The following is a 14127-nucleotide window of genomic DNA, read 5'->3' on the forward strand; positions in this document are numbered from 1 at the left end:
ATCAGTAAAATTTAACTAAGATAAAAATATTATGTATTTAACAGTCATATGCTTCTGGCATAATCAAGTCTCTCTCTCCCCCCCCCCTTTCTAGACATATTTTGTGTTTTTGACCTGTGGGAGGTTCCGTTCCCAAGATTTACCAGCTCTTGAGGAAAGAGTCTGACAGGATGGAACTTGTCTACCCTTGTTGCAGACTTCTTTTTTCTCAAAGGATAGTGAGAGATTTGTTTTGGGGTATTGAGTTGTAAATCTCTGGCCCTTCATTACATGGGTGTTCCCAGCAATAGGACTCACAGAGGTTTTATATCCAGGAAGTGAATACTCTTTACTTACAAGTTTTCCTACTTTGAGAAAACCCAAATTCTAAAAATTCAGGCCTGCAAAATACCTTACTCAGAGCTTTTATTTCCACCTTTGACTAGTTCCCACATTTTGTTCTTTAAGTGTGCTTAAATTGGATCCTATTTAGTCTGCAGATGCATTTTCAGACTCCTATTGAATCAGAGGAGATCAGTTTGCATTTTAGCTTTCAGATTTTACTTGGGATTCTTTGGGCTTCTTTTATTTGGCAAGAAGAAAGAGAAAAAGCCTGATCTTTTTGTCTTATCTTGGAAATTTCCATCCCCAGAAAGTGTTCAGAGGCACAGGCTGCAGGGATTCTTGTGTGAGTAGCTAGCTCTTTTCCTGAATTATTAAGCTACATTAAAACAGCAGCTTGGTTCAATTGGTGTTTTAGGTTTTCATATCTTCTGAAAGATTAATATCTCCACAAGAATGATGATACTTTTGATGTCTCTCTTTAGTGCTTTCAGCTATCCCGAGAATCATATTCTGCTCTACTCTCATACTCTGCCTTCAGACATTTACAATTATTCTAGGAGGTTATGTGTTTGCTAACTTCCTAATAGTTTTCCTCTCAGTTTGGTTTCCTTACGTGTGAAATTTGTAAACCAATTTAGAGCTACTCTTAAAATAGAGTAGCTCTAAGAGCCATTATAAGCAACCAAGTCCAGAGTGAATTTTTATGTCCCTTTTCCTTGTAATTTTGTTGCAGCTGGATGAGCTGTTCACTTTGATGTGTGCAAACACTTCTCAACTTGGAGTAATTGATACAACCTTATTTAACAAAATTGTATTGTCCTCTTAGACTTATTTATTACATTTTTTTAAAAAAAGATTTATTTATTTGTATAAGCACTGGGTATAGTCAGAAGCGTGGAAGGGTGAGAGAACTCACCAGAGCCAGAGCGGAAAGCAGAGCAGGCAGACTGACGAAATACACTGTTGAGGGGAGCAGTGGGAGGCAGGAGAGGTCTGTTGCGCCATGTGGGACCCTCGCTGGTGGCTGGGGATCGAACCGGCGCTGCAGAGGCTGCGGGCAGCTTCGCAACCCAGCGCTCAACCACTGCGCCACCGGGGAGGCCCTTATTACATTTTTTTTTTTTTTAAGATTTACTTATTTATGCATACAAGCACATTTCACTGTACCCAGCCTGGCCGGGTAGATAGGAGGTACCCCAGGACATCTTTTTGGGGTGAGTGAATGGGTAAATGTCCTTAAGAGTCAATAGTCTTGAACACTGTAGCGTGCCCAAGGCTGGGTGGAGACAATGGAGTCACAATCTGGGACTGGAGATCAGTTAGGAGGGGCATAAATTGGGAGTGAGCAGAATAGAGAATCCGCATCACACACGTGGGAACTAATTTGCTGTGTGACTTTGGACAGGTTCCCTCCCTTTGGGGCTGTTTTCTCATTTGTAAAATAGATCAGCCTCAGTGTATTCTGAAATACATTTAAGTACGGACACTGTATGATTTTAAGATTAAAACTGATGACAACTAGATGATAGATGATAGATGCCTGGCCCTGTTCCCTCCTGTATGCATATTGATCATTAACAAGTACAGTGCTTCCTGATAGATTCTTTCCAAAGTTCAGGAGCCATTAGCAATTGCTAAGTGACATAAAACTCAGATTCTTTTATTTATTTTTTTTTGTATATTCTTATTATTTATTTTTTATTTTACATAGAAGAACTGGGGTGTAGGCCAGAGGTGGGGTCTGTGTGACAGGATTCACCAGAGACAGAGTGGGGAGCAAAACAGGCAGATTGACTGAAATGCACTGCTGAGGGGAACAGTGGGAGAGACAGGAGAGGTCGGCTATCCCATGTGGATTAGCTCCCTGGCTGGGATCGAATTTATGCTGCAGCACTGAAGATTACTTCATAGTGCTGAGACTTAACCCCTTGCACTACCAGGGAGGGCCTTATTACATATGTTTTAAGCTTCTGAAAATCCAGTGTCTTACTAACAATTAAAGTAGCCCAGTAAAAAGTCAGCATCCTTTTCAAGTAAAGGCTTAGAGATTTGGTGTATATTTCCTTATAAATATTTATTGAGAATTCTTTTTTGTGCTGGTCTGACTCTCTAAAGAAACATATTGGATATAATTGCTATTCTTAAATAGCTCCCACTTTAGTAAAAGGAAAAGGTAGTTGGGGAGAGGAGAATCAGAGTTGCACCGGAAGGCTGAGTTGGCATTCCCACAGTGGAAGACGGAGAATTCTAATCAGCAGAAGCATACAGCACCTCAAAAGGAATTTTGAGTGGCTATTAGTAGTGGTGACAAATGAACTCATAATCCTTTTGCTTACTTAACCTAATTGCATTAGTTCCCTGTATCTTAAGTGATCATTTCCTGAAATGACAAGATTTGCATTTCATTTTTAAAAATTCTGAAATTCAGGCTTTTGCTTGAATGGTGTGAGCGCCCCTCCTTTGCCCCATAAATGTATACAAAGGTAAGGCCCGCAGAGGTCCTCAGCACAGGCATCCCTTCTCTCAGCTTCTCAGGCTTGACACAGTTGGCACCAGCTTTGTAGTGAGACAGGGGCCACATCCTTTCTTAGCTGCTCACAGGTCTGGACCTGGGGCTTTGGACAAATTCCTGTATCCCTCTTGGCCTTGGTCTCACCTCTGTACCGTGGGGAAACACTGCTTACTTCATGGACCATTCTCATGGGTACATGGACCATTCTCACACTCTGAGGGGTCCGTGGGCCATACTTTTCATGGGCTAGTGCAGATAAAGTGCTGAGCCGGTGTCTGGCACATGGGACTCAGTTCAGGCAGCTTCTAGCACCGTTAACACTCATGGGGTGCCTCGTAGTGCCTCCGATTGGTGTGTTTTCTGGACGTACCTACCTCATTGATCTCCGCTTCCAGTGTGAAAATCCCACGTGTCTTAAGTTATAATTCTGATAATTTCACATATTGATTTGAGATCATTGTAATCGCAAAATGGGGTTGAAGTCATTGTTAAAGGACAATAGTTTTGCAGCTTTTCTTCTTTATCGGAGAAGCATCAGGAAGATTTGCAGGGAAAGGCAGTGAGGCTGGCAGTGTCCCCTGTTTCACAGACAAGGAAACCGAACCCAGAGAGGTGAAGTAAGCCGCTGAGGCACCCATCACCACCCCCTGGTGGCGTTGTGTAATGTGAGGCTGCCTGACGTGGGTGCATCATTCCTCTAGTCTTTTCATGTTTTTTACTCACACATGCACTTTCCAGAAATCCTGCGGGCGGTGATGAGCCTCCATTTTCTTGCTGTTTCACTTTGGGCAGGTTGCTTGCCCACCCTAATCCCCATTGAGCTCCTCTGAGGAAGGCAGACAGTGAGAGCACCTGCCTACGGTGCAGGTCAAGATGCTTATTAGTTGAGTGCAAAGCTCGTGGCACACGTTCAGGTAACAGTCATACTTCTTCCACCCCACGTGTAGCATCCAGGAGTAAACAGCACCACTTCCTGCTGAGGCCGGGTGAGGCTCACCTTTGCACTTAAAATCCAACTATTTTAGGACACGACACTTTTCCAAGGACCCCGGCTTTGAAGAAGTGTCATCCGCACATGTGTTGTTGTCTTTACTTGCGCTCAGCCACCCACCCGTGCCCATCAGACCTCTTCAGACAGGGTAGGACTGGTGCGTGAAGTCGGGGTGCTTATTACACAGCGGTGTGAGCACAGCCGTGGGACCTCGGTGTCCTGCGTCGGACTCGAGTCGTCTCCTTTCCACTCACCCAGGACTGATGTGCTGATTACCATCCAGCAGGTCACGGAATTCGAAATAACCATGATTAAGGGGCTTCTTTTAGTTTCCCTTTTCTTCTGTGACCTCTCACAGAAAGAGCACCAGAACCCCCGTTCTCTTGGGCCATTCTCAGCACAACCCACCTTCAGTGATGAGCCCAGGGCTCTGGGCTGACCAGCAATTTTGTCTGGTCCAGAAGGATCACTTCTCATTCTTCTGATGATCTGAATAAATCTTTTTTGTCTGAATAAAAAGTTGAAATGGTCATGCCCTTTAGGGATAACAAATCCAAGACTGCTGCTTATCAGTCAGTACAAACACACTTTTTTTTTGTTTTTGTTTTTAAAGATTTATGTATTTATTTATACAAGCACTGGGTACAGTCAGAAGCGCGGGAGGGTGAGAGAATTCACCAGAGCCAGAGCGGGGAGCAGAGCAGGCAGAAGGACCGAAGTACACTGCTGAGGGGAACAGCGGGCGGCAGGAGAGGTCTGCGCGCCATGTGGGACCCTCCTCCGGTGGCCAGGGAGCAGCCGGGATCGAACCGGCGCCGCAGAGGCTGCGGGCAGCATCGCAACCCAGCGCTCAACCGCTGCGCCACCGGGGAGGCCCCAAACACACGTTTTAACCAAATGAGCAGAGACGTACTTCTGTTTTAAAAGAATGTGGAGAGAAATCACCTTTCAGCTTGTAAGCTTCTTGAGGGAACAGCGAACTCCTTATTTCACAGAGTACCCCCGGGCCTCACCCAGAGCCTGTAGCAGGCAGTGCTGCTCAGGGCACCTTGCTTCCTCGATTCCAGTGGCTTCCATGTCATTGGACTGGAATTGGAGGGCATTTTACTCATTTCTTCAACAATATTACGCTTAGCACAGTGAACAGACAAAGGCATGGCCTTCAGAACTTTCATCCTAAAAGAGAGACTGCGTGTAGAGGAGACTAAGAACAATGTACCCTGATCGTTTCGGAGGAAGGCAGCTCGGTACTGAGGTAATAAGGGGAAGCGGCTGCTGCTTCAGATATGCTGGGCGGAGGAGGCTTGCTCTGCTCTCTGAGGGGCTGACATCCAAACTAAGGCCCAAGGAGAAGGAAGAATTGGAGCAGAGCCATCCAGGCAGAAGGATTACTGTGTAGGCCCTTGAGGTTGGGAAAAGTGTGGCCTGCTTAGGAATCTGAAGTTAAGTGTGGCTGTAGGGTCCCGAGCGAAGGGGAGAGTGGTAGGATTTCAGGTTGGAGGGGGACAGTGGGGCTAGAGAATGTCGAGCCTTGGAAGCTCCCAGCGACATGGATTTTCTTCTAAGTGCAATAGAAATATGAGGGTGATGTGACCCAATTCATTTCTATAATTTTCATTATGTTTGTTGCTATGAGATGATGGTAGTCTGAATTGAGGGATTGGAGGTTGGTATGGAAAAAAGTGGTTGGATTTGCGTTGTCTCAGTATTTCAGAGATTAGCTTGAAGGATTGTGGGCAGGGGAATAGTGAGGGAAAGGGAAGAATTGGGGATGACCGCGTATCTGGGGGGATGGTGGTACCATTCCTGAGATGGGGAAGACGGGAAAGTAAGAGGAGGTTTGGGATGAGGGCGGGGGAGGACTTGCATGAGCTCACCAGCGACTGGGATGTCCAGCAGGATCTGCTCTGATGTGTGAGTCTGGAGAGCAGAGGAGAACCCTGGCCTAGAGATTGAAATGTGAGAATCACGGTACAGGGAAGATGTTAAAATCCTAGGGTAGAGGAGATACTACCCGGTGATCTCCCTAGTTGGTAAAATCAGGGTCTGTGACGTACCCGGGCGCCTTGAGAATGTGCTCCTCTGGGTGCAGGCCCTGGCCTGGCTGTAGCACCACAGCTGCTTTATGGTGTGATTTCCATTTAAAATTTATGCCACTAAAAACCAGGAAGGCAAAAAGCTGTGCTCGGTACCATAAAACTATTCTCTAAGCTCACTTTTCAGAAATACCCATATCTGGATGGTGTGACCAAGTCCTTAGCAGTGACTGGCTGATTGTGTTCTAATAGGTCAGGGGTAGCTTAAGCCCCAAAGGCCTTTGGGGAAGTAAATGAGTCTGAAGGTGGCTGAGATAAATAAAGCAAGGTTGCTTGCAGGTAAACCCCCAGATTAGCGTCAAGGGCAAAAGAGGTGCATAGAAGTTGGAAACCTAGAGAGAGATGACAGGCAGCAATTTTTTTAATAGAATTTTGCAAAAGGAAAAGAAGGAAGACTTAGAAGCATGCTTCTCAAAACTTGAGGCTTTGGAAGAAAGACCTAAATAATTGCTTTAAATTGCAGAGTCCTGTGTCTCACCTCCTGATTACGTCTGGTGAAGTAAATTTTTTTTTAAGATTTATTTTATTTATGTATACAAGAACTGGGGCGTAGGCCAGAGGTGTGGGGGGTGAGAGGACTCACTAGAGACAGCGTGGGGAACAGAACAGGCAGATTGATTGAAATCCACTGCTGAGGGGAGCGGCGGGCGAGACAGGAGAGGTCTGCTGCGCCATGTGGGTCAGCTCCCTGGCAGGAGATGGAACTCGAGCTGCAGTGGCTGTCGGTAGCTTCATAGTGCTGAGACTTAACCCCTGGCGCCACGAGGGAGGCCCTGATAAAGAATTTCATTAAGTTCTCATTTTGGTCTCACTTTGGTTCATGGAAATTGCTGCTTTAAGCAAAACAAGGTACAACAAACCCAGTTTCATGAGAGGCTGAGTGATTATAAATAAGTTAAGATTCCTACAGCATATTTCTAGTCACAAAAACTTCACCAAACCTCTAAATAAAGACCCAGAACATATCTAATATTAAATAATAACTTGTATTCTTTCATTCATTTTCCAACGCGCTCATTCCAGTTGAGGGTCTCGGGTGACCTAAGCCTATTCCAGCAGCTCAGGGTGCTGGAAGGAAAACCCAGATGACATTCTCAAGGTCCTGCTGTTCTTCAGTCCGATTAAGTAGCTTTAGGTCAGAGCACAGGGATCTGTACTTGGGACAGGAGATTCTGATGAGGGTGACCCACACGCAGATGGTACGCTGAGAAGCATGGCAACTAAAAAGACCCCTCAGATCATCTAAGATCATTTGAGCCCTCTCTTACAAATGGGGAAACTGAGGCCTAGGATGGCGAAGGGGCTTGCCTGAAATTCAGACCAAACTGGAGAGCCAGGGCAGTTCCACTCACTTTCATTTTTCTCCTCTTGCAGTTGCCTCTTCATCCCAGAGGACGGAGAAGAAGCAAGGCTCCCCTCCCAATCCCCAACTCCCCTTTCTTCACTGTGTTTTCTTCTTGTCGTTTTCTGTAGCCCATCTAACCCTGTAACATAAGAGACATTTCCTGATTTGCTGTGTTGTTATTTGTCCCTGCCCTGCGTGTGCTCATTAGGATAATCCATTTTGGGGCCTCCCCTGATGGCACAGCTGCTCGAGGGTCCCACCACCAAAAAAAAAAAAAAAAAAAAAAAAAAAGGATAATCCGTTTTGTTGTTTGCTGCTGGTGTTTCCTGGGACAGTGCCCGGCGCATAGTAGGACTTCAGTGACTCTTTGGTAAATGATTGGATGAAAAATATTTTGTTTGACTATAAATAAGACGACAGGCTTTGTGTGAAGGTGCTGGCCCTTAGGCATTGCTGTCCTGCAGTGGAGCAGAATATTTTCTTTCTCACATTTTTGATTCTGGCCTGGATCAGAGGTTACAGGAAGGGCTTGCTTATGGGAGAGTAATCAGACTTTCCAATAATATTGGTAATAACAGTAATATTTAGAATAATAGCAGCAGTAATACAGTTATTAATCACAAAGCTGATAATTGCCACTGGTGGAGGCTTACTATCTGCTAAAGAGGAAGGGCTGGCCTGAGAACATCCCACTCATTAACCCTCTGTCCTCATCACAGCCCACAGGTGCAGGAGCTGGGTTCTGTCTGTGCAGTTAACACGTCCTACTGTGACACAGCCAGCCAGGTCTTAGGGTCTCTGGGCCTCAAGATTAAGCCCTTAACGACCAATAATGCTCAGTGTTAGGTTTGGGGTGTCCTCTCTTTGGAGAAGAGATTGAAAAAGCTAAAGACTAAGCAAACATCATTCTTTGGGGTGTCCCTGGACCAAGAACACCAACCTCCAAGATGGTAGAAAATCACAGGCAGGAAGAAAGATGTGTTTTTTTTCAGCCCAGCTTTCCAGCATTTCTCTACACTCAAGCCTTCCAGCCTCACATTACAAAGGGCCTTTCATCTCTTAACTGCGAGGCTTTTCTCGCTTCCCAGCCAGCCTCCCTAGAGGGGCCAAGGAAAATTCCTGCGATGACAGGTCACTAAACCATTTCTAGGGAGGCCACTGTAGCACTTCACCCTTGTTCACACCCACCCTCTAAAGGAAAAGTGGGCAGAAAGGGGCTCCTTCACCCACCTCCCTTACCACTTCCCTGTTGAGGTCTCAGGAAGGGGCTGTGGGCAATGATGCTTCCATAAATCTCCTTTAAGACTTGAGGGAGCCTTTGAGTTCTGGAAACACTGTATCTATTAAACTGCTGGTGAGCTCACCACCTGCTGTGAAGAATGCAGGCATTCATCTTGACCCCTGCCAGCCAGGTCTGGAGAGGCTGGAGACAGCACTGCCCCTGTGAGCTCACCAGGCACTTAACGTTGTCATAGACGATGCACATCCGATGCTTAGAGGGAGTGGTCTCTGGCCCAGGGTCACCCCAGCAAATGTCCGTGCAGTGCAAATTAGGGGCACAGTGGGTCACAGGGGTGTGAGAAGGCAGGCTGGGGGAGAGCCGCTGCTCCTCAGTCAGCGCCACCCTCCCTGGTGTGGTATCACCGCCCAGATGCCCATCTTGGATGTCAGATAAGAACTTGGAGGCAGTCATTGCTTTGCATACACCAGGTTACTGTTATTTCAATGCACTAACTGTGCTGTATGTAATTAAAGATGGGGGAGATGGAAGTAGTAGTTGTTAATTTCCTGGTGGTAAATGGAAGAGATTAGCACTTAAAACTCTTTCAGGGAGACAGTGTCTCAAAAAAGCTGGGCGCCCTGTTACTCACTTGAATGAATGATCACTTTCCAGCCAGCGCCACCCCCGACTGTTCTGCGGCTGCTTTTCCTTCCCTCCACTACGGCTGACCCAGGCTCTGCCCTGACTGTACTTTCTGCTTCTCTTCTAGCTGAAGACCTGGACAGTGGAGGACCTTAAGAAGAGGCTCTCGGCCCTCGACCCCATGATGGAGCAGGAGATTGAAGAGATCCGGCAGAAGTACCAGTCGAAGCGGCAGCCAATCCTGGATGCCATTGAGGCTAAGAAGCGGCGGCAGCAGAACTTCTAAGTGGGGCCAGCCTGGGGGCTGGGCGCCCCAGGCCTCCGTGGACTCCGGATGGTCATGTCCTGTCGTCAGCCTGCACCCCTGCTCCATCTCTAGTCCACAGCACCTTCTTGAGCTCAGGAACGCCGACCCTGGCCTGGACAGCCAGCGTGCCCCCGGATGTGTGCCTGAGCCAGTCAGGTGTATTTTTTTCAAAGGATTGATATTGGCGCTTTTAAATTAAGAGTTTTAAACCCCAGGAACTGAGACTCCTAGTTGAGTGATAGCTCGGGGAGTTTTACATTGTCTTTTGTTTTAATTCTCCCAATAGCTTTCAACTGTTCTTTCTGAAAGATTTTTTAAAAATATATAAATATGCATATATATATATAAATTATAACCGGATTCCCCACTCAGCGTGGTGGCATCTCTGTACAGGTACAGTTTTAAACAGTTTGCCTCTTTTCGGCGTGATCATGGTACTGTGGGACACGAGCGCTGGACACCGGGAGGCTGGCGGGGTCACGACTCCCCAGAGCCAATCTCACCCTTTTGCTGGACTGCATTTAAAAATGAGGTTTGGGCCCGCTGTGGCACTGTGGTATCAGCCTCACGTGGGTCATCCCGGCTTCGGAGCTGCTGGTGACGTCCAAGGAAAGCCTTGAGAGTTTGTGTTTACCTCTGAGTCCCAGGAGACGCCTGGTACCCCCTGTGCAAACTGGCCTTTGTGATGGTTTCCAGGGCCTTTCGTCCATCTCCACTCTCCCCGTTGCCTGAAGTCACAGCACAGATACTGCCCAGTGCCTTAGGAGGAGACGTGCACCAGTGGGGACAGGCCCGCCGGGAGCTCTCAGCAGACACGGGGCCTGTGTTCGGTCCGCAAAAGGGAAAGTGTCTTTTTAAGTTCTCGTTGTTCATGTGAAGATCACACCTGTGGTGTTTTGTTCCACATTCCTCACAGACGGGGTAGAGGGCATTACTTCAGTGATCCGCATTCAAGTATGTGACTTTGCTTTTTTATTTTACTGCCAAGGGCTCTGGAAAGGATACATGAATATCAGACTGAGGTTTGTTCTCCGGGAGACTGAACCCAGACATGTAGAATGCCAGGGCTGGAAGGGACCACAGTCCTCATCTGGTCCACTAAGGCTTAGAGAGGCAGCTGCCGTGACCAAAATCACAGCAATCAAAGGAAGAGCCGGGCCGAGGCCTCGGCGCCTCACCCCTTCACTGAACCAGCCTCTTCCTTGAGGGAAGAAACTTTGAGTCACACTTAAGAGGGTGTTTGTTAAGTTGTTCCAGGGAACCTTCCTAATGGAAACTTGTTCTTGTTTTGTCTCTTTGGTGGATGACAGGTTATGAAAAAATTCATAAGGGGAGCCAGATGGCTCCAGGTCAGTCATTCCGTGAGCTCTGCAGTGTCCCCTGGGTAGATTTAGGGCCTAAAACAGGTCAGAGGCTTTGCAGAAGGCAGCGCTGGGCCATCCCTGTGCAGGGTTGGTTCAAAGCCGCACGTCATCTAGTCACACAGCAAGGGGGAGACAGGAAGGGCAGGTAACTTCATTTTCTAATAGCTCTTCCCCTCAGATAGAGGACCCGTGACTGGGTTACATCTCAGGATCCTATAATCTGACTCCATAATTGCTTTTGTTGCCCTAACCTGGAATCAGTGGGAAGGCAGGGAATATTCCTCATCTGTGGCCTGATTCTGTTCTTTACAATTAAAGCAGGTTTAAAAAATATAAGAGGTATTTGTTAGTCTGCAGGGCTTGACCAGTGGAGCAGCTGTGTGGCAGATTCAGAGGATAGAAGTCAATTTGAGAATCCTGGTAGAAGAATAAATGGCAGCTAGCATCCGTCATCCACTTGTATGCCAGGCCCTGAGTGAGGTAGACTCTTTATATACATCAGCTCCAACCCCACAGAAACCCTGGTAGTTACTTTATCTCCATTTCATAGATGAAGAAGCAGGTTCAGAGAGGAAGAAGGTTCTTTGCCAAGACGACACAGCTAGGAAGTGGTGGGATCAGAATTCACAGCATCTCCATATGGGGCCATTATCTGCAGGGAAAAGGAAAGTCACAGGTCTTTTTCAAATGAAGTGGCCACCTTTTCTTACACAGACTAAATTAACTGGCATTTTTAGACTGGGTAACAGCTGACTTTGTAGTCAAGACCGACAGCCAAGTGAATTTTAAAAACCAAAGCATTGAGCAGGCATTCCCCCATGCCATCTGCTGTGCCAATGAACAGTCCCGCCTCAGTCTCTTTTTTAAAAAGGACTTTTCACTTGGCCAAAGGGGAATGCCCATTTCCCATTTCCCCCCTTCCTACATAAAAGATGGTCTAGTTCTTCTCCATAAATATTCCTGGGTCATGAATCTTGAGCTGGGGTTTCTTTTGTTTCAAGCGTGTGTGCACCCAACACATGGGTCCACCACAGGATACTGCTTGCTATGCTTGCTGGCCACAGTCCTCTGGCCAGGGCTCAGTTTCTTGTGGATCAGATCAGATGACAAGGTTTCTGTTTTCTAGTGCTCGACTCCTCAGGCCACGGTAGTCCGGCGAGCTTCAGTCAGTGCTTGAGCATTCATGACTCACGCTTCCAGGGAGCTCGCAAGGCCTCTTGCTTGTTCTCTCCTAAGAAACAATGGAGACCCACACCTAATTGTATCTTTAAGAGGTATACAACCTGAGGACACTTGGTCAGATTTTCTAGGAATATCTTAATTGCTTCCTCATCAGTAATTTTGAACCAAATTTCTATTTTCTTTCATCCCTTCTGTCAACAACCAGTTGGATATATGGATGGATGTTTGACTGACTGGCTGGATACATGATTGACTGATTGATAGAGCAAAACAATACTCTGAAGCAACTTAAGAACAATAGCCTTGCCTCCTTGAGACTCTAGATTCTGATCTAGGAAACATTTACTTGGCACCTACAGATGCCAGAAATATTATGCCATTTAAAATTCAATAGTTCTTTCCAACATTAGGAACAAGAAAGGTGACATCATTATAGGCCCTACAGATATTAAAAGGCTAGTCACAATATTATGAACAACCTTATGCTAATAAATTCAGCAACTTAAATGAAATGGAGAAATTCCTTGCAAGATACAAGGTACCAAACTCACTTGGGAAGAAATTATCTGAGCAGCTTATCTCTATTAAAACTCAATAGATCTGAGAGGGACAGTAATTATGGTCCTCATTTTACAGAGAAGGAAAAAACAGGCTCAGAGAAAGTAGGTCTGTTGCTCAAGGTCACGTAGCTAGAATATGGCAGAGAACGGTTCAAATCCAGGTCTTCTGATTATCATTCCAGTGCCCTTTCTAGCACACCATGTTGCCTCTAAAGATCGCAGCTCCTCATTTACTGGGAAATTGTTCCTGCCCAGTTCCCACCCTTCCACCCATACTTTCTTAAGCACTGTGTTTCTGCTTCTATCAGGATGATATTCATTGTCTTTGGAATCCATGTTCTTATTTGTGTTTGGAGAAAAAAAATCTCTTCCACCAGCTTGCACTCAGACCAGCTTGGGAGAAAAAAGCTTAAATGCTGTTGCAGCTGTACAGCTTGAAAATGTGAAGTTTGTAGCTTTAAATTTTTGTAACAAAATTGGTAATACTGGCTTATGTGCTGACTTGAAATGCTATTTTATAAACTTTGGATGTAAATAATCAGTTGAGGTCATTAGTTTGTATATGTATGAAACAGAGCTTCCTCCATTGCCCTCCCCACCTTTAAAAATTTTTGAATGCCTCATGTGTGCTTTTATGTTAAAATTGTCATTCTCCTTTCTTCCTACCATGCCACTTTGTTTTAAATAAACTGTCCTTTGGGTCATAGACTAGCCTCTTTGTAAAAATTGAGATACTCCATATGTGGCCTGGTAATGTGTTGTGAACCTTCATGACATTGGCCCTGTGTGTGCTCATTCTGGAATCCAAAGCTGGCGGGGATTGTAGGAGGAGTAAACTTTTGTTGGACAACTCCCTTTGTGACAAGTGCTGACCAGTGGCTAGGGTTGTAAACAAGACCCAGGCTGTTGGAAATGCGCAGGTTCAACATTGTTTTATTAGAACATCAATGAGAATAATGCATTCCTGGCAGATGTTGAACAAACACAGGGACCCTGATTAATTCTACATCATTTCAATTGAAGTGACAGTTTGTAAGAACCTGTTGATGACAACTTTAAGTGAAGACTTACTAAGCTATGGTGGAAGGAAGTGCATGACCTATGGACACCAGATCAGAGAGTCACAGAAATCAATCTGCTGGGATTCTAAGGAAGAGTTCCTGGAGGAGGTAAAAGATCCTGAATTTGAAAAATAAGGAAGAGATGGCTAGGCAGAGAAAGGGAGGAAGGAGGGAGAGAGGCCTTCTGCCGGGAGGACCAGCCTACATACACCAGGGCTTGGTAGGAAGAGTCTGGATGCAGGATCACCTTGCAGTCCTTTTGCAGGAAGCCAGGCCTGGTTGGCCCAGCATTGCCAGGGGAGCAGCAGAAATAATTCTTCAGCCTGGCCCTAGGTACTTCATCTTAAAAGTTTATGCTACAGCAGACAGGGAGCAGAATTCCAGTGAAAAATGGATGTAGGTGTGTTGAGTCCAATTTTCCATCACATTTAATGTAATAGTACCACCTCCTGTCCACCTGTCATGCTCTTCTGCTAGCTTTTCTGAGAGTGAGGGTGATAGGTGTTCCTGTTGCCTGACTC

At 46.1% G+C, this 14127-nt stretch overlaps 1 protein-coding gene and 1 long non-coding RNA gene across 4 annotated transcripts in view; one reads left to right on the plus strand and one right to left on the minus strand.

The window, feature by feature from the left end:
- Nucleotides 1–14127, plus strand: part of STK4 (serine/threonine kinase 4) — an 85707-nt gene that overhangs the window by 69876 nt on the left and 1704 nt on the right. Inside the window, exon 11 of one of the 2 annotated variants that reach the window (XR_008552777.1) lies at nt 9260–13714. Coding sequence is in view for 1 of the 2 variants with exons in the window: in XM_037499338.2 (XP_037355235.1) it covers nt 9260–9418 (159 nt within the window). In the remaining variant the exon portion in view is untranslated. Of the gene's footprint in view, nt 1–9259; nt 14011–14127 lie in introns of those variants that run through there. The other variant, XM_037499338.2, reaches the window with a different exon arrangement.
- LOC119235787 (uncharacterized) lies at nt 6871–8703 on the minus strand. Of its 2 annotated transcripts, none has more exons than XR_005122919.2 (3): nt 8499–8703; nt 7276–7407; nt 6871–7074 (listed from the first exon to the last, which is right to left on the minus strand). It is a non-coding gene; the product is annotated as an uncharacterized LOC119235787 (long non-coding RNA). The 2 variants fall into 2 exon arrangements; XR_005122917.2 differs by having other exon boundaries at nt 6873–7074; nt 8508–8703.

Source organism: Talpa occidentalis, unplaced genomic scaffold (assembly GCF_014898055.3).
Source record: "Talpa occidentalis isolate TD23 unplaced genomic scaffold, MPIMG_talOcc4v2.1 talOcc4.10, whole genome shotgun sequence".
Lineage (NCBI taxonomy): Eukaryota > Metazoa > Chordata > Mammalia > Eulipotyphla > Talpidae > Talpa > Talpa occidentalis.